Source organism: Anser cygnoides, chromosome 3, assembly GCF_040182565.1.
Source record: "Anser cygnoides isolate HZ-2024a breed goose chromosome 3, Taihu_goose_T2T_genome, whole genome shotgun sequence".
Taxonomy (NCBI): domain Eukaryota; kingdom Metazoa; phylum Chordata; class Aves; order Anseriformes; family Anatidae; genus Anser; species Anser cygnoides.
In genome coordinates, this window is record NC_089875.1 from 88,710,076 (window position 1) to 88,735,217 (window position 25,142).

Sequence of the window (25,142 nt, forward strand, 5' to 3'; positions counted from 1 at the left end):
ACTGTGAACTGTCGATCTAGCTTCACATTCGTTAGTCAAATGAGACCAGTGAATAAGAGAATGTTTAAATTTGCCTTCCTTTCAACAGGCACGCAATGTGTGCAGCAGAGTCACAAAAGGAAAATTCAGCTGAGAAGAGCCAAGCGGTAAGATTAGCTCCTTACGAATACACAAGTTCGTGCATTTTTTTGGACGTAGGTGGTCTAGCGCAAAGCCTGATACTCTTCATGTGATAAATGGGTGAGAGGGAGCAAAAGAAAAAAAAATGAAATGCTTCAGATACTTGTGGCTCTGCTTACCTGCAGAAGAAAAACTGCACGCTCTTCCAGTGACAGTGTCAGAAGCGTGCAGCTAGCTCTCACGTGCACTTTCAGGGAGTCTTTAGTGGAGAAGAGATCCTCTAGTACCGTGGCCAGTGAATATTAGTCACCAGACAGAGGGAAGAACTGAAGCAGCTTCTGGTTCTCTCTCTCACATCCCTCTGCCTTCCTGCCCAGCATGGCCATCGAACAAAAAGCAGCCAAGCCCTTAGTTTGTGCCTTCCTCTGGCACATTTTAAGCATGATAACTTTAGAAGTGGCCAGCAAAAGTTAGGAAGTACAGTCGGCAAAGGCGGTATGAAATGCTAAAGGCCATTGAAGCCCAGCTCCATACCTCTTTGGGTTTTCGTATTCCCCCAATTTTCTTCCTGTACTTTCATAAAGGCTAAGAAGGTTCTACGAAGCCTGGGAAACGATTCAAGGCCCTGACAGTGTCAGACGTGCAGTCTTCACCAAGTATTTGACTTAAGAATGAATTGCCCTCAGCATTCTGTAGTGATTTAAGCGGCCATGAGCAGGCGGCAAAAGTGGCTTAAAGTCAGGATGAGGCCTAAAGTCAAATTCTTTGCTGACAAGTGCACATGTCCCAGGGGAATTTCCTTCATGAGTACCCTTGGGTTGCAGAAACCTAGCGCTTCTCCTGTGCTTCTTCCTCCCCCATGAAATACTGCAAACCACTCAAACCCTGGTCTGAAATACAAGCTATGTCATGAGGTACCCGTTGCATTGGCAGGGCGCGATGGAGCTGCCCGACTTGACCGTGCAGAAGAGCTCTGTGAAGCTCCTCATGAAGAGATGGGAGTCCGCCAGTGCTCTGACACCTAGCCTGGCCTTCCAACGCCTGCCAGCCCCACGGTCCCTGGCACCAGAGAAAGCCAGCCCAGGCAGCACCGTGGAGGAAGCCGCGGCAGACAGCGGGAGGGCGGACGTCACCCTGGGTGGCCCTCGCCGGACTGAGACCTTCCCCATCTCTGTCAAGGAGCTGCAGAGCCACTTTGAGACCCTGGGTGGCAGGAAGGTGAGTGCACGCAGGTTCCGCAGCTGAAAAGGATTCCCGCGCTCTCACTGAGGACTTGGAGAACACTACTGCCAGAACAGCACCCCCTTCCAATCTGCTGCCTCTTCATATCCTTTCTGCCCCCTGAAAGCCCTACCTGGCTCCTCCCAGTAGCTTCTAGCTCACATCCCCTCCGTGTCTTCCAACAGGAAGCGGAAAGTGGCAGAAGCTCACTGCCACCAGCACTGGCCACTCAGCCTGGGAGCCAGACGGACATTTCTCTGATGGAAGTGTCCAGCGTGAAACGGGGGAGGGCAATCTTTGAGAAGATGTCCTCAGGCAATGGACAGACCACCAACACTGAAGGTTAGCCTTACCACTTGGATCGGATTTCTCCCTTTAGTTCAATGCGCTCCATCTCTGAGGTGACAAGGGGCAAGCACACTCACCTCATCAGGGCAGCCCCCAGGCCGCCCAGGGAGAGAACGTGGTGTTCTTCTCAATGCAAAACAAGCTTTCCAGCCTTCTCCATTTTGTCTTTTGCATTACGGAGGAGTGCCTGATGCCCATTAAATACTTTTTGAACAAAACACAACAGAATGGTGTCTTATGTTTTGAGAAGATAACTTTTGATGAAGACAGCCCAGATTACAAATATGATATCAAAACTATGGGCAGCATTCATCAATTACGAAAAAGTGGTATCTTCATTTTCTTCTTTGGTGAAGATAGGTTGGATTTAGCAACTTGTTGCTTTGGTAACAATGCGTTAACTTTTATTAGTTAAAGGCATTCTGGTTTCCACAAATTGAATGCTCCGTACTTTATGTGTTCTAAAGTAAAAGTACGACACAGTTGGCAAAATGTTGGCAATACTGTTTGTTTTGCTTACTGCTTTTCTTTCAAGCTTTGAAACACATGCACCCATCTCCCTCTCCCCAACTATGACGTCTCTTTGTGGTTGCAGTGGGTGGCTGCAAAGCTGTAGGAGGACTTCCAGAAGACAGCCCTCCCAACACCGGCAATACACTGACGGAATTCCAGGAGAATGTCTCCTTGAAAGACAAAATGGCTCTGTATCAGGCTGCGGTGTCAAAGGCAGAGAACAGCAACCGCTTTGCCAATGTAAGATACCAATGTCTCAATATCTTCTTAATTCTACGTTTGCTTTGCCCAGGGACAGATCGTAACCATCTTTATTTCTACAAGCAAGCTATCAGGTGGATCATAGGGTGGATCAAAATTTAAATCCCAAATTAGGAAACCTACAGAGCAAACATAGTCATCCATCAGTCTCTCTCTCTACCAAATGAGGTTTTTCACGCTAGATGCCTTTGGTCTTTTGGACAATCCCCATTGCTTCATGGAAGTGCTCTTCCTTTCAGTCCACCTTTGCCTGAACTTCATGTATGAGGATCATGGGTGAGAGAGAGATCAGCAACACGGTTATCCTATGATGACAAAACAAGGCAGTTTCCTTACCACGACAACTATTCTCTATCGCCAAATAATAAAATCCTATTCAGGAGCACAGTGACTTCAGAGCTCTTGCTGCTCGAACTGAAGACTTTGAAAGTACCGCATGATACAACAGCTCAGCTATGGGTGCTCAGGTAGCCCAGAAGCCACCTGAGGGAAGCAGCCAACAGCCACGCTCGCCTTCAGAGTCCAGGTGTTTTCAAACCACCGCAATTCCTGCCCACTGGCTTCTTGATTTCCTAATTGCCCTTGTGTATTTGGAACAGATTCCTGCGGTTCTTTGGGCCAAGAAGGTTCCAATTCCCTCCTCCCAACACTGCCAGCAATGGTGCTGTTAGCTCTCTCTCCCCAAAAGGAAGAACTGGAGGAAGCCTGACCCAACCGAACTGTGTTGAGAACATATGAACTGCTTCATTTACACCCTATAACACCTTGCCCTTACTTGTTGAAATGGATGGTATGTTCTTACTGCAAATGGAAAACACCTGGCCTTATTTGATCACTCTAGACCTCAGAGGAAATCAAGTCCTGCACTGTGCCCGGCGGCCTGGCTGCAGTGAGGAAACACTTTGAGAATGGGCAGATGACCCCTTCAATGACCACCTTCGCTCACTCCCAGCACCAGCACAAAGCTGCAGAGGTAACAATGGCATTTTGAATACTAACAAATTAGGTTTCCCCTGTTAAAGAGCTCGAGAGGAAAATAACATTATTTGCTTGATTCCAGGATTCACCATTCCCGGTGTCCCTGGAAAAATTTGCACCCCATTTTCTTTTCAACTCGCCCTCCTCGAGCCTCACCTAACTTTAACGGTTCAAACTTCTCATCACATGGGTTCCTTGTGGTGCTCGTAATCCCCTAAATCATCACGGTACACTGCCATAAAGGAACCATTTGGGCTTAACACCTCTTAAAATAGAACTGATTTGTGACAGCCCTTCACAGGCAGAAACACAAATCCAGATTACTGTTAATTACGTGATTCTTTGTATTTGTTTTCAGGAGACCTCAAGTACCACTCAGCTCCCACTATCAAGCAGCACCAGGGAAGCTGAGTGCAGTGCGACGAGCTCCAAAGAAGCCCCACTAGAAGCCTTTCAAAGCAAAGAGGTAACTTTGTCAATTAACAATTATATCGTTTGGCAGGTATGGTTTTAAAACAGTGTCCTAGACAGGGTTGTTTGGATGTGGTAATGAATGGGGCTTCCCACTCAGACTTCTCTGTGATGTTTCAAAGACAGCAGCCAAAATATGGAGTATTCTTCCATGTTGCACTAAATCCCGCAGTAACGTGAAGGTTTTGTGCACAGGTTTCTCTCGGGGAGCAAGTGACTCCAGAGACAAACGGGGCTTCTACACTCACCCGGCATACTGATGAAGCAGGTAAGAAGTGGCTTGAGAGTAATGGCTCCCAAAGGAGCACGACAAACCAAGTTCTTGGCAACCGTCTTTACTGGCACAAATGTGGGGCTGCTTTTAGGATACAGATACAGGACATTGCTCCAAGTTGTTCAGTGCCTCCTTCCTCAGCTAAGCACATTCATTGGTCTCAGTGGGACCTAAGAAACAGCTTTCCGTGCTGGTACACAGAGAGGAGTTTGGCAGAAGGAGGTAGCTTCAAATTATAGCCGAAACTGTGGATGATAAAGGCTCAATTTATAGCCAAGCGGAACAGGCCTGGAGATCTCGATCACGGTGCTGAGGTGCTGCTTCCGCAGTCTAGTCCTGGTATTAGAATTCACGCGTTTGGTTAACACAAAGACCTCAGTCCTGTGCGAGCCCTGACATTCAGGCAATTCAGGTACGGCAAAACAGCAGGCCATAGATAACGTGTCCCTCAACACTTCTTCCATCCATTTCCTATGTATTTCTTCTCTTCATATTGTCCGTTGTTCATTTACTTTTTTTTTTTTTTTAATAATAATAGTAATTATTATTCTTTCCATTGCAGTAAGCAATGCAGCTGTGGACGTGGAGGTCCCAACCACTTCCACAGAGGTTTGTGACCATCAGACGGAAAGGACAGCAGAGGAAAACGCTGTTCCCATAGACAGAGAGACTGCAACATCTGTACCAGATGGCAAGGTCTGTGCCTTTATAGTAAGAGTAGACATCAGTCTGTCAAATACAGTCTGAATTTCTATTTTTACAATGTAGTTGCAATTGAAAATGCAACCTGTGAAAGCAGTAGGAATATACGGAGCTTAGCAATGACGGGCACACAAGGTGGTATTTAGTACAACCTGTAATTCAGCAAGTACTTCTACTACATGACAAACACAACTGAAAGTTGAACTCACACGCTTCTGCTTTTCCTTTCCTTCTCTGATGAAGGAAGCCTCTTCTTTCCCTGCTTTCAGTCTCTAAAAGGCTATGTTTTCTGTCACCAGTTCCTCAGATGCACAGAAATTCTCAACTTGAGGAAAAACGAAGACAAGCGTCAAAATGTCGAGGGCTATCTGGACCAGGCAATTCCACTGGCACTGCCGAGCGAAGCACTGCACCAGCCCAAAAGCACCATGCCGTCTGCTCTTGCCAGAATGACAGCCATGAATGCAATCATCAAGAGCCATGCACATTCTGTAAGACGGCCACGTCACCAAGGAGCTGCTGGGCTGCCAGTTCTAAGTGTATGTGCACAAGAAAACGCAAAGGTTCAAAGAGGCGCCACCTATTCAGACGAGATGCTCCCTAAGCCTGGGGAGCCGCAGATGAGGGAGCCACTGAGACAACCCAAAAGCAGAAGCAATTGTGCGGCTTCCAGAATTAAGGCCATCAACGACATCCACAGGAACCTACACCATTCTCAAAGGCGTCCAAACCAGGAAGGGGCTGCTTTTCTGGTGGAGGATGCGCAAGGGTTCAAAACAACAGAATCCGGCCTGAAGAACAAAGACGCAAGCGTCACAGTCTCTGTGTTGTGCAGTAATGCACAACAAGTTGACAATAAAGAGATGAAGTGACTCAAAACTAACAGACTTGTCTGAACTTTTGCTGCCTGTCTCAACAGGTTGCAGCATCAGGCGGGGAGAAACTTCATGAAATATAACGAGGGCAAGTGTAGAGCCCTGCATCGGGGCAAGAACAACCCCAGACACCAGGATAAGTTGGGGACTGCCCTGCTGGAGAGCAGCAAAGGGGAAAGGGACGTGGGCGTCCTGGTGGAGAGCCGGCTGACCATGAGCCAGCACTGTGCCCTTGTGGCCAAGAAGGCCAATGGCATCCTGGGGTGTATTAGCAGGGCTGTGGTTAGTAGGTCGAGAGAGGTTCTCCTCCCCCTCTACTCTGCCCTAGTGAGACCACATCTGCAATATTGCGTCCAGTTCTGGGCCCCCCAGTTCAAGAAGGACAGGGAACTGCTTGAGAGAGTCCAGCACAGAGCCACGAGGATGATTAAGGGAGTGGAGCATCTCCCTTTCGAGGAAAGGCTGAGGGAGCTGGGTCTCTTTAGTTAGAGAAGAGGAGACTCAGAGGTGACCTTATTAACGTTTATAAATATGTAAAGGGAGAGTGTCAGGAGGACGGAGCTAGGCTCTTCTCGGTGACATCTAATGATAGGACAAGGGGCAATGGGTGTAAGCTGGAACATAGGAGGTTCCACTTAAATGTGAGACAAAACTTTTTTATGGTGAGGGTGACCGAGCACGAGAACAGGCTACCCAAAGGAGGGTTGTGGAGTTTCCTTCTCCAGAGACACTCAAAACCTGCCTGGACGCGATCCTGTGTGACCTGATCTAGCTGCTCCTGCTCCGGCAGGGGCATTGGACCAGACGATCTTCCAAGGTCCCTTCCAATCCCTAACATTCAGTGATTCGGTGATTCCTAGGCGTCTCAGCAGTCTTCTAGCATCTTTCTTTGGCAAAGGCATGTCTGAAAAGAAAAACTGTAAAAATCACAGTCAGGGGAAGAGCTCTGGATCTCCAAAGTACCAATCTGCAGGTCTTATATATGGGCTGCCATTATGTCAGGATAACAACAATCTGCTGCCCAGGAAGATTAATCTTACTTTGAATTCAGTACGCACCGCAATACTATGCTCCTCAGAAAATCAGGACAATTATTCCCAGGTTTTGTGATTACCACTCGTTAAAGTGAGGATTTACTGGATTAGGTTTTGGATGAACTCTAGATCTCAGAGTGTACCTTATAATTGAGGAGAAGATAGAAATATCAATATAGCATTGAATTAAATATTTTCAGTGAATGTTGTAAATGTTACTCGTGCTTTTTTCCCCTGGATTGAAGGCGTAGTGTCACGAGGATGCTTAACAACTAAAGCAAAACTGCATCCTGTGACAGCACATACAGTGTATTCACTGGAAGCAAACAAACTCCAAGACAATATATTTTATTTTATTTTATTTTATTTTATTTTATTTTATTTTATTTTATTTTATTTTATTTTATTTATTTTATTTTATTTTATTTTATTTTATTTTATTTTATTTCATTTTATTTTATTTTATTTTATTTTAATTTAATTTTATTTTATTTTATTTTATTTTATTTTATTTCATTTTTTTCTGAAGACATTAGAGTATTCTTAAGAAGAAGACTTTCATCCGAGGTTTGTGCATTTCCTTGACAGAAAAAAAAAAAAAATCCATCTTGCAGTTCATTCCAGGACTGATCATTAGTTGAAAGCCTTTGCATTCAAATATCTGAGATTTGGATAGAGGATGCCTATACGCACATGGGAGTGGAGTGGTGCCATGCTATGAGTGAGAATATGGACACTTCTGGTCTAAATTCTGTCAGCAGCCGGTGGGACTCAGAGAAGACCTTCTGTACCTCTCATTTTCTCAGGGTGTTCACATGGGTGCTGTGAAGCCAACAGGATTAGAGAGCACGCTGAGGCAAAATTTTCACTAAAACCTGGACATCATTGCTGTTATTCTAGAAGATAGTTTATGAGACAAAGAAAAATGGGTACCAAGCAAACAAAGTAATGATTGCTGGCTAAATAAGAATTATTGCCAGGGCTTGGTGCTTGGTTCACACAGGCAGTTCAGGGTTTAGTTTCACGAGAATTCAAGATCCTCTCAGAGCAACGTGCAGCTTTTTGTGGTTGCTTGGAATACCGGGGGCAGCCGATACCCAGGGTAAAAGAAAAATGTAAGCCACTAAGGGGTGATGGTGGGAAGATAAAGATCAGCTTGGAGCACTTGGCAGCTCAGAGGAGATGAGAATGGACAGTGAGAAAACCCTAATGACTCTCAGAGGAGAAGCAGTAAGAGCAGGAAAGGCACTTGCAAACCCTCCCCAGCCCAAGCAGCCAACAGCAGACGCGAGGAGGACTTCAGAGCAGGCAAGCCTTGTGCTCTGGGCTGCCGCAAGGACCCCTGACCAGGCCAACCAGGTACAAGTGTCTTGGTGCCAGGCCGCTGGCCAGAGCACTTGAGTACATCCATGTTAGTGCTCATGTGTGGGTGAGGAGTGGAAGGGAAACCACTTTTGAAGTAAGACCACCTCCCTTTCATACGAGGCCTTCCTACTCTGCTGCAACATTGCTTCCATCAGGCGAGAAGAAACAGCGTGGCACTGCTGGTAGGGAGCTCCAGCATGAGGAAAGAAACAGGTGGGGAGTAGAGGAGGTGAAGGCAGTTTAGAGAGAAATGACTGCAGTTATGTTATCTGACAGCCTCATGCAAACCATGTCAGTGGTTACCCCAGTGAGCCATGCCTTGCAGAGGCATCCCAGCAAGTCCCTGCAGCCCCGAGTCCTGGCTGACAGCACACGCTGATGCAGCTGTTCTCCTCCTGCCGACATCAAGACTTTGCAGATAATCAAAGAGACAATTTGGAACAGGAGACCATGTTAAATTTGGTCTCCCCCCCAAAAAAAAAAAAAGGGAGGGGGAATTTTCTAAGTGAGCAGTCACCCAGGGCATCTCTAAGGCTGAAATTTCTCATGTCAGAACACGAACAGGTCACACTTAGCGAAGCCGTGCAGCTCAGGGAACAAAACCTCCCTTCCTGCAATCGGCAGCTTGATTCTTTCTAGTCTTGGCTTTAGAGCACTATGCGGAGTTTATTATAATTCTCTTGAATAGTAAAGGCTCACCCTGAGCACTCTGGTGCACAAGTATCCAGGAAAGCCCTGCTGGGGCTCTTGTAGCCACTTGCCGCAAGACACTTTCCTGATTGAATTCCTACTCCTACCATGCCAGACCAGATATTCTTTCGTGCCCCCTGGCAAAGCTAATGGGCTCTGGGCTGGCTGCATTAGACCTTCTGCCTCAGCACCAGCAATGAGCCTGAGGCTACCAGGTAGCTGAAGCACATCCTCTCCAAGCAGCCCCATTCTGGAAGCATTATAGATTTGCAGTTCACCTCCTTAGATATATATGCAACAAGCAAAGCATCATTAGAAGCACAGCGTTTATGAGGGTTCTGAAAAATCACTTTTTTTTACTCCTTAGCTAGTGCAAAGACACCACAGATATGAGAAAAATGGTCAATCCTTTGTAGCATTTCCCAGTTCATTGTTCTTACTACTGTAGTCTTCTTCAGGCTTCACTTCAGAGTTGTGAAGGGCATCCCGAGTTCTGCTCCTCCAACTCAAATCTCTTTTCTTGCGTTACAGATTATCTACTATGATCCCCCCCCCAAAAAACCTTTTCATCTGTACTTCCGCAAAGAGAAAAAAATCTTTTTTCTTAAAATTTCCTATTTCCTATGTCAAGTGTGTCCTGACATCTGAACATCTTTGTTGGATGATCCTCAGAGAATTTTGTTTGATGACCACTCTCCTGGGGACCAGAAGTGGAAGACCAGTTGGCCTGCAGCAGGAACCATCTCCCTGCGTATCCCATTAAAGCAATTAATCAAATTATAATAATCTTTCTATGCTAGAAGGCAGGAATTTCTCCCATCATCTTTTGTGGTTCGTCTTTTTGTGGTTCTACTTCCCATCAATGGGGGCTGTTCAGCCACGTCCTGGGAAGCAGGGCCTCAATATGCGTGGTGGTTTTTCAGGAGGGCAGACGCTTCCACAACAAGAGCCCCCCCCGCCTCCTTCCCCTTTCCCACCTTTTATTGCTGAGTGTGACATCACATGGCATGGAATATCCCTTTGGTCAGTTTAGGTCAGCTGCACCGGTGATGTCCCCTCCCCGTCACTTGCCCACCCCCAGCCTGCTGGCTCTTGGGGCTTGGAGGGAGTCTTGATGCGGTGCCAGTATTGCTCACTAATAGACAAAACACTGGTGTGATACCAGTGCTCTTTGAGCTACAATTGCAGAACACAGCACTGTATGGGCTGCTCCAGGGAAAGTTAATTCCATCCCAGCCAGACCTAGCGTAAGGCAGGTTTTAACTCCTGGCTTGAGTGTAGTTCGTTGCAGACTGTGTCTGTTTAGGTTTCTTCTTTCACTGGAAAGATCATTGTCTTCTTTTACTTTGACTTTACTGTTTTTATCAACAAGAAGAGTATTACTAAACTCCCAGTCTATGTCAAAAGGTGTCACGTCTTTACTTCTAGAAAGGAGGACGGTACTGGTGCTACTTCCAAAGAGTTGTTCCATTAAATTAGACTTCTTTCCTTTCTTAGTATTGACATCTGCGTTTTCCTTGATATTTTCATCTAAGTAATCACTTTTTTGATTAAGTCACCTTGATCTCCCTGATCCTTTTCCAAAGGAAGGTACCTAACTGCCAAATGTTAACTCTCTACTTTAAATCTACAGTCCTTAGCTTTCTCTGCTTCTGCCCTTGTACTTTTGTGGCATCATAAAATGGGTTGGCTTACTAGAGAGTCCTTCAAAGGTTTTGTTGGCCAAAGAGCTGTAGCCTGAGAGTCAGAAGTCTCCTCCATACTACAGGAAGAGAGAACGCCCCCAAGGGTAAATTACCCAACATTTTGATATTTCTCTTAGGTATCAAAAAAAACACACACAAAAAACACCAGCATGAGTGAATGAAAGAAAACCAAGCACGGCATGCCAGAGCTAGTCAAACAATTCTGCCAGTTAGCTCTAAGAGAGAATTTGAAGTTAGCTGAGTAACGGAGAATAAAAATGAAAAACCAATGGTCTCTCTGTTTGAGGGCATTTATTATCTACCACAACGGTCTGCCCAAGAACTTGTCCCTAAGGACACCAGGTTCTTTCTGGGAGAGGTTGTGCACCACCACCAACAGAATCTCAGCAGATTCCGAGGACTCTCTGGTGGGTCTGTTGGGGTAAGGAAAGCCAGGAGGCCGGCTTGGTTGCCTTGGTTTCCGTATGCCCACACATGGAGACGGTAACCTGGACACTGTGGACTGACTGTGTGCTCACAATGCAGACAGGCAGGTTAAAAGGCGGCGCCTCTTCCTGCGGCCATCACTTCTTGGAAGTGAGATTGTGACGGACGAGGTAGGATGAGGCTTTTCTCCAATGCATACTGTGAACTGTCGATCTAGCTTCACATTCGTTAGTCAAATGAGACCAGTGAATAAGAGAATGTTTAAATTTGCCTTCCTTTCAACAGGCACGCAATGTGTGCAGCAGAGTCACAAAAGGAAAATTCAACTGAGAAGAGCCAAGCGGTAAGATTAGCTCCTTACGAATACACAAGTTCGTGCATTTTTTTGGACGTAGGTGGTCTAGCGCAAAGCCTGATACTCTTCATGTGATAAATGGGTGAGAGGGAGCAAAACAAAAAAAAAAATGAAATGCTTCAGATTCTTGTGGCTCTGCTTACCTGCAGAAGAAAAACTGCACGCTCTTCCAGTGACAGTGTCAGAAGCGTGCAGCTAGCTCTCACGTGCACTTTCAGGGAGTCTTTAGTGGAGAAGAGATCCTCTAGTACCGTGGCCAGTGAATATTAGTCACCAGACAGAGGGAAGAACTGAAGCAGCTTCTGGTTCTCTCTCTCGCAACCCTCTGCCTTCCTGCCCAGCATGGCCATCGAACAAAAAGCAGCCAAGCCCTTAGTTTGTGCCTTCCTCTGGCACATTTTAAGCATGATAACTTTAGAAGTGGCCAGCAAAAGTTAGGAAGTACAGTCGGCAAAGGCGGCATGAAATGCTAAAGGCCATTGAAGCCCAGCTCCATACCTCTTTGGGTTTTCGTATTCCCCCAATTTTCTTCCTGCATTTTCATAAAGGCTAAGAAGGTTCTACGAAGCCTGGGAAACGATTCAAGGCCCTGACAGTGTCAGACGTGCAGTCTTCACCAAGTATTTGACTTAAGAATGAATTGCCCTCAGCATTCTGTAGTGATTTAAGCGGCCATGAGCAGGCGGCAAAAGTGGCTTAAAGTCAGGATGAGGCCTAAAGTCAAATTCTTTGCTGACAAGTGCACATGTCCCAGGGGAATTTCCTTCATGAGTACCCTTGGGTTGCAGAAACCTAGCGCTTCTCCTGTGCTTCTTCCTCCCCCATGAAATACTGCAAACCACTCAAACCCTGGTCTGAAATACAAGCTATGTCATGAGGTACCCGTTGCATTGGCAGGGCGCGATGGAGCTGCCCGACTTGACCGTGCAGAAGAGCTCTGTGAAGCTCCTCATGAAGAGATGGGAGTCCGCCAGTGCTCTGACACCTAGCCTGGCCTTCCAACGCCTGCCAGCCCCACGGTCCCTGGCACCAGAGAAAGCCAGCCCAGGCAGCACCGTGGAGGAAGCCGCGGCAGACAGCGGGAGGGCGGACGTCACCCTGGGTGGCCCTCGCCGGACTGAGACCTTCCCCATCTCTGTCAAGGAGCTGCAGAGCCACTTTGAGACCCTGGGTGGCAGGAAGGTGAGTGCACGCAGGTTCCGCAGCTGAAAAGGATTCCCGCGCTCTCACTGAGGACTTGGAGAACACTACTGCCAGAACAGCACCCCCTTCCAATCTGCTGCCTCTTCATATCCTTTCTGCCCCCTGAAAGCCCTACCTGGCTCCTCCCAGTAGCTTCTAGCTCACATCCCCTCCGTGTCTTCCAACAGGAAGCGGAAAGTGGCAGAAGCTCACTGCCACCAGCACTGGCCACTCAGCCTGGGAGCCAGACGGACATTTCTCTGATGGAAGTGTCCAGCGTGAAACGGGGGAGGGCAATCTTTGAGAAGATGTCCTCAGGCAATGGACAGACCACCAACACTGAAGGTTAGCCTTACCACTTGGATCGGATTTCTCCCTTTAGTTCAATGCGCTCCATCTCTGAGGTGACAAGGGGCAAGCACACTCACCTCATCAGGGCAGCCCCCAGGCCGCCCAGGGAGAGAACGTGGTGTTCTTCTCAATGCAAAACAAGCTTTCCAGCCTTCTCCATTTTGTCTTTTGCATTACGGAGGAGTGCCTGATGCCCATTAAATACTTTTTGAACAAAACACAACAGAATGGTGTCTTATGTTTTGAGAAGATAACTTTTGATGAAGACAGCCCAGATTACAAATATGATATCAAAACTATGGGCAGCATTCATCAATTACGAAAAAGTGGTATCTTCATTTTCTTCTTTGGTGAAGATAGGTTGGATTTAGCAACTTGTTGCTTTGGTAACAAAGCGTTAACTTTTATTAGTTAAAGGCATTCTGGTTTCCACAAATTAAATGCTCCGTACTTTATGTGTTCTAAAGTAAAAGTACGACACAGTTGGCAAAATGTTGGCAATACTGTTTGTTTTGCTTACTGCTTTTCTTTCAAGCTTTGAAACACATGCACCCATCTCCCTCTCCCCAACTATGACGTCTCTTTGTGGTTGCAGTGGGTGGCTGCAAAGCTGTAGGAGGACTTCCAGAAGACAGCCCTCCCAACACCGGCAATACACTGACGGAATTCCAGGAGAATGTCTCCTTGAAAGACAAAATGGCTCTGTATCAGGCTGCGGTGTCAAAGGCAGAGAACAGCAACCGCTTTGCCAATGTAAGATACCAATGTCTCAATATCTTCTTAATTCTACGTTTGCTTTGCCCAGGGACAGATCGTAACCATCTTTATTTCTACAAGCAAGCTATCAGGTGGATCATAGGGTGGATCAAAATTTAAATCCCAAATTAGGAAACCTACAGAGCAAACATAGTCATCCATCAGTCTCTCTCTCTACCAAATGAGGTTTTTCACGCTAGATGCCTTTGGTCTTTTGGACAATCCCCATTGCTTCATGGAAGTGCTCTTCCTTTCAGTCCACCTTTGCCTGAACTTCATGTATGAGGATCATGGGTGAGAGAGAGATCAGCAACACGGTTATCCTATGATGACAAAACAAGGCAGTTTCCTTACCACAACAACTATTCTCTATCGCCAAATAATAAAATCCTATTCAGGAGCACAGTGACTTCAGAGCTCTTGCTGCTCGAACTGAAGACTTTGAAAGTACCGCATGATAAAACAGCTCAGCTATGGGTGCTCAGGTAGCCCAGAAGCCACCTGAGGGAAGCAGCCAACAGCCACGCTCGCCTTCAGAGTCCAGGTGTTTTCAAACCACCGCAATTCCTGCCCACTGGCTTCTTGATTTCCTAATTGCCCTTGTGTATTTGGAACAGATTCCTGCGGTTCTTTGGGCCAAGAAGGTTCCAATTCCCTCCTCCCAACACTGCCAGCAATGGTGCTGTTAGCTCTCTCTCCCCAAAAGGAAGAACTGGAGGAAGCCTGACCCAACCGAACTGTGTTGAGAACATATGAACTGCTTCATTTACACCCTATAACACCTTGCCCTTACTTGTTGAAATGGATGGTATGTTCTTACTGCAAATGGAAAACACCTGGCCTTATTTGATCACTCTAGACCTCAGAGGAAATCAAGTCCTGCACTGTGCCCGGCGGCCTGGCTGCAGTGAGGAAACACTTTGAGAATGGGCAGATGACCCCTTCAATGACCACCTTCGCTCACTCCCAGCACCAGCACAAAGCTGCAGAGGTAACAATGGCATTTTGAATACTAACAAATTAGGTTTCCCCTGTTAAAGAGCTCGAGAGGAAAATAACATTATTTGCTTGATTCCAGGATTCACCATTCCCGGTGTCCCTGGAAAAATTTGCACCCCATTTTCTTTTCAACTCGCCCTCCTCGAGCCTCACCTAACTTTAACGGTTCAAACTTCCCATCACATGGGTTCCTTGTGGTGCTCGTAATCCCCTAAATCATCACGGTACACTGCCATAAAGGAAACATTTGGGCTTAACACCTCTTAAAATAGAACTGATTTGTGACAGCCCTTCACAGGCAGAAACACAAATCCAGATTACTGTTAATTACGTGATTCTTTGTATTTGTTTTCAGGAGACCTCAAGTACCACTCAGCTCCCACTATCAAGCAGCACCAGGGAAGCTGAGTGCAGTGCGACGAGCTCCAAAGAAGCCCCACTAGAAGCCTTTCAAAGCAAAGAGGTAACTTTGTCAATTAACAATTATATCATTTGGCAGGTATGGTTTTAAAACAGTGTCCTAGACAGGGTTGTTTGGATGTGGTAATGAATGGGGCTTCCCACTCAGACTTCTCTGTGATGTTTCAAAGACAGCAGCCGAAATATGGAGTATTCTTCCATGTTGCACTAAATCCCGCAGTAACGTGAAGGTTTTGTGCACAGGTTTCTCTCGGGGAGCAAGTGACTCCAGAGACAAACGGGGCTTCTACACTCACCCGGCATACTGATGAAGCAGGTAAGAAGTGGCTTGAGAGTAATGGCTCCCAAAGGAGCACGACAAACCAAGTTCTTGGCAACCGTCTTTACTGGCACAAACGTGGGGCTGCTTTTAGGATACAGATACAGGACATTGCTCCAAGTTGTTCAGTGCCTCCTTCCTCAGCTAAGCACATTCATTGGTCTCAGTGGGACCTAAGAAACAGGTTTCCGTGCTGGTACACAGAGAGGAGTTTGGCAGAAGGAGGTAGCTTCAAATTATAGCCGAAACTGTGGATGATAAAGGCTCAATTTATAGCCAAGCGGAACAGGCCTGGAGATCTCGATCACGGTGCTGAGGTGCTGCTTCCGCAGTCTAGTCCTGGTATTAGAATTCACGCGTTTGGTTAACACAAAGACCTCAGTCCTGTGCAAGCCCTGACATTCAGGCAATTCAGGTACGGCAGAACAGCAGGCCATAGATAACGTGTCCCTCAACACTTCTTCCATCCATTTCCTATGTATTTCTTCTCTTCATATTGTCCGTTGTTCATTTACTTTTTTTTTTTTTTTAATAATAATAGTAATTATTATTCTTTCCATTGCAGTAAGCAATGCAGCTGTGGACGTGGAGGTCCCAAAGACTTCCACAGAGGTGTGTGACCATCAGATGGAAAGGACAGCAGAGGAAAACGCTGTTCCCATAGACAGAGAGACTGCAACATCTGTACCAGATGGCAAGGTCTGTGCCTTTATAGTAAGAGTAGACATCAGTCTGTCAAATACAGTCTGAATTTCTATTTTTACAATATAGTTGCAATTGAAAATGCAACCTGTGAAAGCAGTAGGAATATACGGAGCTTAGCAATGACGGGCACACAAGGTGGTATTTAGTACAACCTGTAATTCAGCAAGTACTTCTACTACATGACAAACACAACTGAAAGTTGAACTCAAACGCTTCTGCTTTTCCTTTCCTTCTCTGATGAAGGAAGCCTCTTCTTTCCCTGCTTTCAGTCTCTAAAAGGCTATGTTTTCTGTCACCAGTTCCTCAGATGCACAGAAATTCTCAACTTGAGGAAAAACGAAGACAAGCGTCAAAATGTCGAGGGCTATCTGGACCAGGCAATTCCACTGGCACTGCCGAGCGAAGCACTGCACCAGCCCAAAAGCACCATGCCGTCTGCTCTTGCCAGAATGACAGCCATGAATGCAATCATCAAGAGCCATGCACATTCTGTAAGACGGCCACGTCACCAAGGAGCTGCTGGGCTGCCAGTTCTAAGTGTATGTGCACAAGAAAACGCAAAGGTTCAAAGAGGCGCCACCTATTCAGACGAGATGCTCCCTAAGCCTGGGGAGCCGCAGATGAGGGAGCCACTGAGACAACCCAAAAGCAGAAGCAATTGTGCGGCTTCCAGAATTAAGGCCATCAACGACATCCACAGGAACCTACACCATTCTCAAAGGCGTCCAAACCAGGAAGGGGCTGCTTTTCTGGTGGAGGATGCGCAAGGGTTCAAAACAACAGAATCCGGCCTGAAGAACAAAGACGCAAGCGTCACAGTCTCTGTGTTGTGCAGTAATGCACAACAAGTTGACAATAAAGAGATGAAGTGACTCAAAACTAACAGACTTGTCTGAACTTTTGCTGCCTGTCTCAACAGGTTGGAGCATCAGGTGGGGAGAAACTTCATGAAATATAACGAGGGCAAGTGTAGAGCCCTGCATCGGGGCAAGAACAACCCCAGACACCAGGATAAGTTGGGGACTGACCTGCTGGAGAGCAGCAAAGGGGGAAGGGACGTGGGCGTCCTGGTGGAGAGCCGGCTGACCATGAGCCAGCACTGTGCCCTTGTGGCCAAGAAGGCCAATGGCATCCTGGGGTGTATTAGCAGGGCTGTGGTTAGTAGGTCGAGAGAGGTTCTCCTCCCCCTCTACTCTGCCCTAGTGAGACCACATCTGCAATATTGCGTCCAGTTCTGGGCCCCCCAGTTCAAGAAGGACAGGGAACTGCTTGAGAGAGTCCAGCACAGAGCCACGAGGATGATTAAGGGAGTGGAGCATCTCCCTTTCGAGGAAAGGCTGAGGGAGCTGGGTCTCTTTAGTTAGAGAAGAGGAGACTCAGAGGTGACCTTATTAACGTTTATAAATATGTAAAGGGAGAGTGTCAGGAGGACGGAGCTAGGCTCTTCTCGGTGACATCTAATGATAGGACAAGGGGCAATGGGTGTAAGCTGGAACATAGGAGGTTCCACTTAAATGTGAGACAAAACTTTTTTATGGTGAGGGTGACAGAGCACGAGAACAGGCTACCCAAAGGAGGGTTGTGGAGTTTCCTTCTCCAGAGACACTCAAAACCTGCCTGGACGCGATCCTGTGTGACCTGATCTAGCTGCTCCTGCTCCGGCAGGGGCATTGGACCAGACGATCTTCCAAGGTCCCTTCCAATCCCTAACATTCAGTGATTCGGCGATTCCTAGGCGTCTCAGCAGTCTTCTAGCATCTTTCTTTGGCAAAGGCATGTCTGAAAAGAAAAACTGTAAAAATCACAGTCAGGGGAAGAGCTCTGGATCTCCAAAGTACCAATCTGCAGGTCTTATATATGGGCTGCCATTATGTCAGGATAACAACAATCTGCTGCCCAGGAAGATTAATCTTACTTTGAATTCAGTACGCACTGCAATACTATGCTCCTCAGAAAATCAGGACAATTATTCCCAGGTTTTGTGATTACCACTCGTTAAAGTGAGGATTTACTGGATTAGGTTTTGGATGAACTCTAGATCTCAGAGTGTACCTTATAATTGAGGAGAAGATAGAAATATCAATATAGCATTGAATTAAATATTTTCAGTGAATGTTGTAAATGTTACTCGTGCTTTTTTCCCCTGGATTGAAGGCATAGTGTCACGAGGATGCTTATCAATTAAAGCAAAACTGCATCCTGTGACAGCATATACAGTGTATTCATTGGAAGCAAACAAACTCCAAGACAATTTATTTTATTTTATTTTTTTCTGAAGACATTAGAGTATTCTTAAGAAGAAGACTTTCATCCTAGGTTTGTGCATTTCCCTGACAGAAAAAAAAAAAAAAAAATCCATCTTGCAGTTCATTCCAGGACTGACCATTAGTTGAAAGCCTTTGCATTCAAATATTTGAGATTTGGATAGAGGATGCCTATACGCACATGGGAGTGGAGTGGTGCCATGCTATGAGTGAGAATATGGACACTTCTGGTCTAAATTCTGTCAGCAGCCGGTGGGACTCAGAGAAGACCTTCTGTACCTCTCATTTTCTCAGGGTGTTCACATGGGTGCTGTGAAGCCAACAGGATTAGAGAGCACGCTGAGGCAAAATTTTCACTAAAACCTGGACATCATTGCTGTTATTCTAGAAGATAGTTTATGAGACAAAGAAAAATGGGTACCAAGCAAACAAAGTAATGATTGCTGGCTAAATAAGAATTATTGCCAGGGCTTGGTGCTTGGTTCACACAGGCAGTTCAGGGTTTAGTTTCACGAGAATTCAAGATCCTCTCAGAGCAACGTGCAGCTTTTTGTGGTTGCTTGGAATACCGGGGGCAGCCGATACCCAGGGTAAAAGAAAAATGTAAGCCACTAAGGGGTGATGGTGGGAAGATAAAGATCAGCTTGGAGCACTTGGCAGCTCAGAGGAGATGAGAATGGACAGTGAGAAAACCCTAATGACTCTCAGAGGAGAAGCAGTAAGAGCAGGAAAGGCACTTGCAAACCCTCCCCAGCCCAAGCAGCCAACAGCAGACGCGAGGAGGACTTCAGAGCAGGCAAGCCTTGTGCTCTGGGCTGCCGCAAGGACCCCTGACCAGGCCAACCAGGTACAAGTGTCTTGGTGCCAGGCCGCTGGCCAGAGCACTTGAGTACATCCATGTTAGTGCTCATGTGTGGGTGAGGAGTGGAAGGGAAACCACTTTTGAAGTAAGACCACCTCCCTTTCATACGAGGCCTTCCTACTCTGCTGCAACATTGCTTCCATCAGGCGAGAAGAAACAGCGTGGCACTGCTGGTAGGGAGCTCCAGCATGAGGAAAGAAACAGGTGGGGAGTAGAGGAGGTGAAGGCAGTTTAGAGAGAAATGACTGCAGTTATGTTATCTGACAGCCTCATGCAAACCATGTCAGTGGTTACCCCAGTGAGCCATGCCTTGCAGAGGCAGCTGCACCGGTGATGTCCCCTCCCCGTCACTTGCCCACCCCCAGCCTGCTGGCTCTTGGGGCTTGGAGGGAGTCTTGATGCGGTGCCAGTATTGCTCACTAATAGACAAAACACTGGTGTGATACCAGTGCTCTTTGAGCTACAATTGCAGAACACAGCACTGTATGGGCTGCTCCAGGGAAAGTTAATTCCATCCCAGCCAGACCTAGCGTAAGGCAGGTTTTAACTCCTGGCTTGAGTGTAGTTCGTTGCAGACTGTGTCTGTTTAGGTTTCTTCTTTCACTGGAAAGATCATTGTCTTCTTTTACTTTGACTTTACTGTTTTTATCAACAAGAAGAGTATTACTAAACTCCCAGTCTATGTCAAAAGGTGTCACGTCTTTACTTCTAGAAAGGAGGACGGTACTGGTGCTACTTCCAAAGAGTTGTTCCATTAAATTAGACTTCTTTCCTTTCTTAGTATTGACATCTGCGTTTTCCTTGATATTTTCATCTAAGTAATCACTTTTTTGATTAAGTCACCTTGATCTCCCTGATCCTTTTCCAAAGGAAGGTACCTAACTGCCAAATGTTAACTCTCTACTTTAAATCTACAGTCCTTAGCTTTCTCTGCTTCTGCCCTTGTACTTTTGTGGCATCATAAAATGGGTTGGCTTACTAGAGAGTCCTTCAAAGGTTTTGTTGGCCAAAGAGCTGTAGCCTGAGAGTCAGAAGTCTCCTCCATACTACAGGAAGAGAGAACGCCCCCAAGGGTAAATTACCCAACATTTTGATATTTCTCTTAGGTATCAAAAAAAACACACACAAAAAACACCAGCATGAGTGAATGAAAGAAAACCAAGCACGGCATGCCAGAGCTAGTCAAACAATTCTGCCAGTTAGCTCTAAGAGAGAATTTGAAGTTAGCTGAGTAACGGAGAATAAAAATGAAAAACCAATGGTCTCTCTGTTTGAGGGCATTTATTATCTACCACAACGGTCTGCCCAAGAACTTGTCCCTAAGGACACCAGGTTCTTTCTGGGAGAGGTTGTGCACCACCACCAACAGAATCTCAGCAGATTCCGAGGACTCTCTGGTGGGTCTGTTGGGGTAAGGAAAGCCAGGAGGCCGGCTTGGTTGCCTTGGTTTCCGTATGCCCACACATGGAGACGGTAACCTGGACACTGTGGACTGACTGTGTGCTCACAATGCAGACAGGCAGGTTAAAAGGCGGCGCCTCTTCCTGCGGCCATCACTTCTTGGAAGTGAGATTGTGACGGACGAGGTAGGATGAGGCTTTTCTCCAATGCATACTGTGAACTGTCGATCTAGCTTCACATTCGTTAGTCAAATGAGACCAGTGAATAAGAGAATGTTTAAATTTGCCTTCCTTTCAACAGGCACGCAATGTGTGCAGCAGAGTCACAAAAAGAAAATTCAACTGAGAAGAGCCAAGCGGTAAGATTAGCTCCTTACGAATACACAAGTTCGTGCATTTTTTTGGACGTAGGTGGTCTAGCGCAAAGCCTGATACTCTTCATGTGATAAATGGGTGAGAGGGAGCAAAAGAAAAAAAAAATGAAATGCTTCAGATTCTTGTGGCTCTGCTTACCTGCAGAAGAAAAACTGCACGCTCTTCCAGTGACAGTGTCAGAAGCGTGCAGCTAGCTCTCACGTGCACTTTCAGGGAGTCTTTAGTGGAGAAGAGATCCTCTAGTACCGTGGCCAGTGAATATTAGTCACCAGACAGAGGGAAGAACTGAAGCAGCTTCTGGTTCTCTCTCTCGCATCCCTCTGCCTTCCTGCCCAGCATGGCCATCGAACAAAAAGCAGCCAAGCCCTTAGTTTGTGCCTTCCTCTGGCACGTTTTAAGCATGATAACTTTAGAAGTGGCCAGCAAAAGTTAGGAAGTACAGTCGGCAAAGGCGGCATGAAATGCTAAAGGCCATTGAAGCCCAGCTCCATACCTCTTTGGGTTTTCGTATTCCCCCAATTTTCTTCCTGCATTTTCATAAAGGCTAAGAAGGTTCTACGAAGCCTGGGAAACGATTCAAGGCCCTGACAGTGTCAGACGTGCAGTCTTCACCAAGTATTTGACTTAAGAATGAATTGCCCTCAGCATTCTGTAGTGATTTAAGCGGCCATGAGCAGGCGGCAAAAGTGGCTTAAAGTCAGGATGAGGCCTAAAGTCAAATTCTTTGCTGACAAGTGCACATGCCCCAAGGGAATTTCCTTCATGAGTACCCTTGGGTTGCAGAAACCTAGCGCTTCTCCTGTGCTTCTTCCTCCCCCATGAAATACTGCAAACCACTCAAACCCTGGTCTGAAATACAAGCTATGTCATGAGGTACCCGTTGCATTGGCAGGGCGCGATGGAGCTGCCCGACTTGACCGTGCAGAAGAGCTCTGTGAAGCTCCTCATGAAGAGATGGGAGTCCGCCAGTGCTCTGACACCTAGCCTGGCCTTCCAACGCCTGCCAGCCCCACGGTCCCTGGCACCAGAGAAAGCCAGCCCAGGCAGCACCGTGGAGGAAGCCGCGGCAGACAGCGGGAGGGCGGACGTCACCCTGGGTGGCCCTCGCCGGACTGAGACCTTCCCCATCTCTGTCAAGGAGCTGCAGAGCCACTTTGAGACCCTGGGTGGCAGGAAGGTGAGTGCACGCAGGTTCCGCAGCTGAAAAGGATTCCCGCGCTCTCACTGAGGACTTGGAGAACACTACTGCCAGAACAGCACCCCCTTCCAATCTGCTGCCTCTTCATATCCTTTCTGCCCCCTGAAAGCCCTACCTGGCTCCTCCCAGTAGCTTCTAGCTCACATCCCCTCCATGTCTTCCAACAGGAAGCGGAAAGTGGCAAAAGCTCACTGCCACCAGCACTGGCCACTCAGCCTGGGAGCCAGACGGACATTTCTCTGACGGAAGTGTCCAGCGTGAAACGGGGGAGGGCAATCTTTGAGAAGATGTCCTCAGGCAATGGACAGACCACCAACACTGAAGGTTAGCCTTACCACTTGGATCGGATTTCTCCCTTTAGTTCAATGCGCTCCATCTCTGAGGTGACAAGGGGCAAGCACACTCACCTCATCAGGGCAGCCCCCAGGCCGCCCAGGGAGAGAACGTGGTGTTCTTCTCAATGCAAAACAAGCTTTCCAGCCTTCTCCATTTTGTCTTTTGTATTACGGAGGAGTGCCTGATGCCCATTAAATACTTTTTGAACAAAACACAACAGAATGGTGTCTTATGTTTTGAGAAGATAACTTTTGATGAAGACAGCCCAGATTACAAATATGATATCAAAACTATGGGCAGCATTCATCAATTACGAAAAAGTGGTATCTTCATTTTCTTCTTTGGTGAAGATAGTTTGGATTTAGCAACTTGTTGCTTTGGTAACAATGCGTTAACTTTTATTAGTTAAAGGCATTCTGGTTTCCACAAATTAAATGCTCCGTACTTTATGTGTTCTAAAGTAAAAGTACGACACAGTTGGCAAAATGTTGGCAATACTGTTTGTTTTGCTTACTGCTTTTCTTTCAAGCTTTGAAACACATGCACCCATCTCCCTCTCCCCAACTATGACGTCTCTTTGTGGTTGCAGTGGGTGGCTGCAAAGCTGTAGGAGGACTTCCAGAAGACAGCCCTCCCAACACCGGCAATACACTGACGGAATTCCAGGAGAATGTCTCCTTGAAAGACAAAATGGCTCTGTATCAGGCTGCGGTGTCAAAGGCAGAGAACAGCAACCGCTTTGCCAATGTAAGATACCAATGTCTCAATATCTTCTTAATTCTACGTTTGCTTTGCCCAGGGACAGATCGTAACCATCTTTATTTCTACAAGCAAGCTATCAGGTGGATCATAGGGTGGATCAAAATTTAAATCCCAAATTAGGAAACCTACAGAGCAAACATAGTCATCCATCAGTCTCTCTCTCTACCAAATGAGGTTTTTCACGCTAGATGCCTTTGGTCTTTTGGACAATCCCCATTGCTTCATGGAAGTGCTCTTCCTTTCAGTCCACCTTTGCCTGAACTTCATGTATGAGGATCATGGGTGAGAGAGAGATCAGCAACACGGTTATCCTATGATGACAAAACAAGGCAGTTTCCTTACCACAACAACTATTCTCTATCGCCAAATAATAAAATCCTATTCAGGAGCACAGTGACTTTAGAGCTCTTGCTGCTCGAACTGAAGACTTTGAAAGTACCGCATGATAAAACAGCTCAGCTATGGGTGCTCAGGTAGCCCAGAAGCCACCTGAGGGAAGCAGCCAACAGCCACGCTTGCCTTCAGAGTCCAGGTGTTTTCAAACCACGCAATTCCTGCCCACTGGCTTCTTGATTTCCTAATTGCCCTTGTGTATTTGGAACAGATTCCTGCGGTTCTTTGGGCCAAGAAGGTTCCAGTTCCCTCCTCCCAACACTGCCAGCAATGGTGCTGTTAGCTCTCTCTCCCCAAAAGGAAGAACTGGAGGAAGCCTGACCCAACCGAACTGTGTTGAGAACATATGAACTGCTTCATTTACACCCTATAACACCTTGCCCTTACTTGTTGAAATGGATGGTATTTTCTTACTGCAAATGGAAAACACCTGGCCTTATTTGATCACTCTAGACCTCAGAGGAAATCAAGTCCTGCACTGTGCCCGGCGGCCTGGCTGCAGTGAGGAAACACTTTGAGAATGGGCAGATGACCCCTTCAATGACCACCTTCGCTCACTCCCAGCACCAGCACAAAGCTGCAGAGGTAACAATGGCATTTTGAATACTAACAAATTAGGTTTCCCCTGTTAAAGAGCTCGAGAGGAAAATAACATTATTTGCTTGATTCCAGGATTCACCATTCCCGGTGTCCCTGGAAAAATTTGCACCCCATTTTCTTTTCAACTCGCCCTCCTCGAGCCTCACCTAACTTTAACGGTTCAAACTTCTCATCACATGGGTTCCTTGTGGTGCTCGTAATCCCCTAAATCATCACGGTACACTGCCATAAAGGAACCATTTGGGCTTAACACCTCTTAAAATAGAACTGATTTGTGACAGCCCTTCACAGGCAGAAACACAAATCCAGATTACTGTTAATTACGTGATTCTTTGTATTTGTTTTCAGGAGACCTCAAGTACCACTCAGCTCCCACTATCAAGCAGCACCAGGGAAGCTGAGTGCAGTGCGACGAGCTCCAAAGAAGCCCCACTAGAAGCCTTTCAAAGCAAAGAGGTAACTTTGTCAATTAACAATTATATCATTTGGCAGGTATGGTTTTAAAACAGTGTCCTAGACAGGGTTGTTTGGATGTGGTAATGAATGGGGCTTCCCACTCAGACTTCTCTGTGATGTTTCAAAGACAGCAGCCGAAATATGGAGTATTCTTCCATGTTGCACTAAATCCCGCAGTAACGTGAAGGTTTTGTGCACAGGTTTCTCTCGGGGAGCAAGTGACTCCAGAGACAAACGGGGCTTCTACACTCACCCGGCATACTGATGAAGCAGGTAAGAAGTGGCTTGAGAGTAATGGCTCCCAAAGGAGCACGGCAAACCAAGTTCTTGGCAACCGTCTTTACTGGCACAAACGTGGGGCTGCTTTTAGGATACAGATACAGGACATTGCTCCAAGTTGTTCAGTGCCTCCTTCCTCAGCTAAG

At 46.7% G+C, this 25,142-nt stretch overlaps 3 protein-coding genes across 3 annotated transcripts in view; all 3 read left to right on the forward strand.

Annotated features, from left to right (window-relative positions):
* LOC136790273 (uncharacterized) lies at window positions 1-11,163 on the forward strand. Its single transcript, XM_066993206.1, has 10 exons — window positions 1-146; window positions 1,054-1,338; window positions 1,527-1,683; window positions 2,285-2,442; window positions 3,305-3,436; window positions 3,800-3,907; window positions 4,108-4,180; window positions 4,749-4,882; window positions 5,188-5,548; window positions 11,084-11,163. Exons 1-10 carry the CDS (start codon window positions 96-98, stop codon window positions 11,161-11,163), a joined length of 1,539 nt encoding a protein of 512 aa, XP_066849307.1. The 5' UTR covers window positions 1-95.
* LOC136790274 (uncharacterized) lies at window positions 10,635-20,792 on the forward strand. Its single transcript, XM_066993207.1, has 10 exons — window positions 10,635-11,327; window positions 12,237-12,521; window positions 12,710-12,866; window positions 13,468-13,625; window positions 14,488-14,619; window positions 14,983-15,090; window positions 15,291-15,363; window positions 15,932-16,065; window positions 16,371-16,731; window positions 20,713-20,792. The coding sequence occupies exons 1-10, from the start codon at window positions 11,277-11,279 to the stop codon at window positions 20,790-20,792; spliced, it is 1,539 nt and encodes a 512-aa protein (XP_066849308.1). The 5' UTR covers window positions 10,635-11,276.
* LOC136790275 (uncharacterized) overlaps window positions 20,264-25,142 on the forward strand; it is a 9,639-nt gene continuing 4,760 nt past the window's right edge. The window contains exons 1-7 of the mRNA XM_066993208.1: window positions 20,264-20,956; window positions 21,865-22,149; window positions 22,338-22,494; window positions 23,096-23,253; window positions 24,115-24,246; window positions 24,610-24,717; window positions 24,918-24,990. Coding sequence (XP_066849309.1) covers window positions 20,906-20,956; window positions 21,865-22,149; window positions 22,338-22,494; window positions 23,096-23,253; window positions 24,115-24,246; window positions 24,610-24,717; window positions 24,918-24,990 — 964 coding nt within the window. The 5' untranslated portion in view covers window positions 20,264-20,905. The remainder of the gene's footprint in view (window positions 20,957-21,864; window positions 22,150-22,337; window positions 22,495-23,095; window positions 23,254-24,114; window positions 24,247-24,609; window positions 24,718-24,917; window positions 24,991-25,142) is intronic.

What these genes read in the sequence shown, in the direction of transcription:
- LOC136790273 (XM_066993206.1), top strand. Translation starts at nt 96, where the DNA reads ATGTGTGCAGCAGAGTCACAAAAGGAAAATTCAGCTGAGAAGAGCCAA. An exon ending in CAGCTGAGAAGAGCCAAGCG is followed by an intron (nt 147 to 1,053) that starts GTAAGATTAGCT and finishes TTGCATTGGCAG; the next exon opens with GGCGCGATGGAGCTGCCCGA. An exon ending in ACCAGCACAAAGCTGCAGAG is followed by an intron (nt 3,437 to 3,799) that starts GTAACAATGGCA and finishes ATTTGTTTTCAG; the next exon opens with GAGACCTCAAGTACCACTCA.
- LOC136790274 (XM_066993207.1), top strand. Translation starts at nt 11,277, where the DNA reads ATGTGTGCAGCAGAGTCACAAAAGGAAAATTCAACTGAGAAGAGCCAA. An exon ending in AAGCCTTTCAAAGCAAAGAG is followed by an intron (nt 15,091 to 15,290) that starts GTAACTTTGTCA and finishes TTTTGTGCACAG; the next exon opens with GTTTCTCTCGGGGAGCAAGT. An exon ending in ACCCAAAAGCAGAAGCAATT is followed by an intron (nt 16,732 to 20,712) that starts GTGCGGCTTCCA and finishes CTCACAATGCAG; the next exon opens with ACAGGCAGGTTAAAAGGCGG.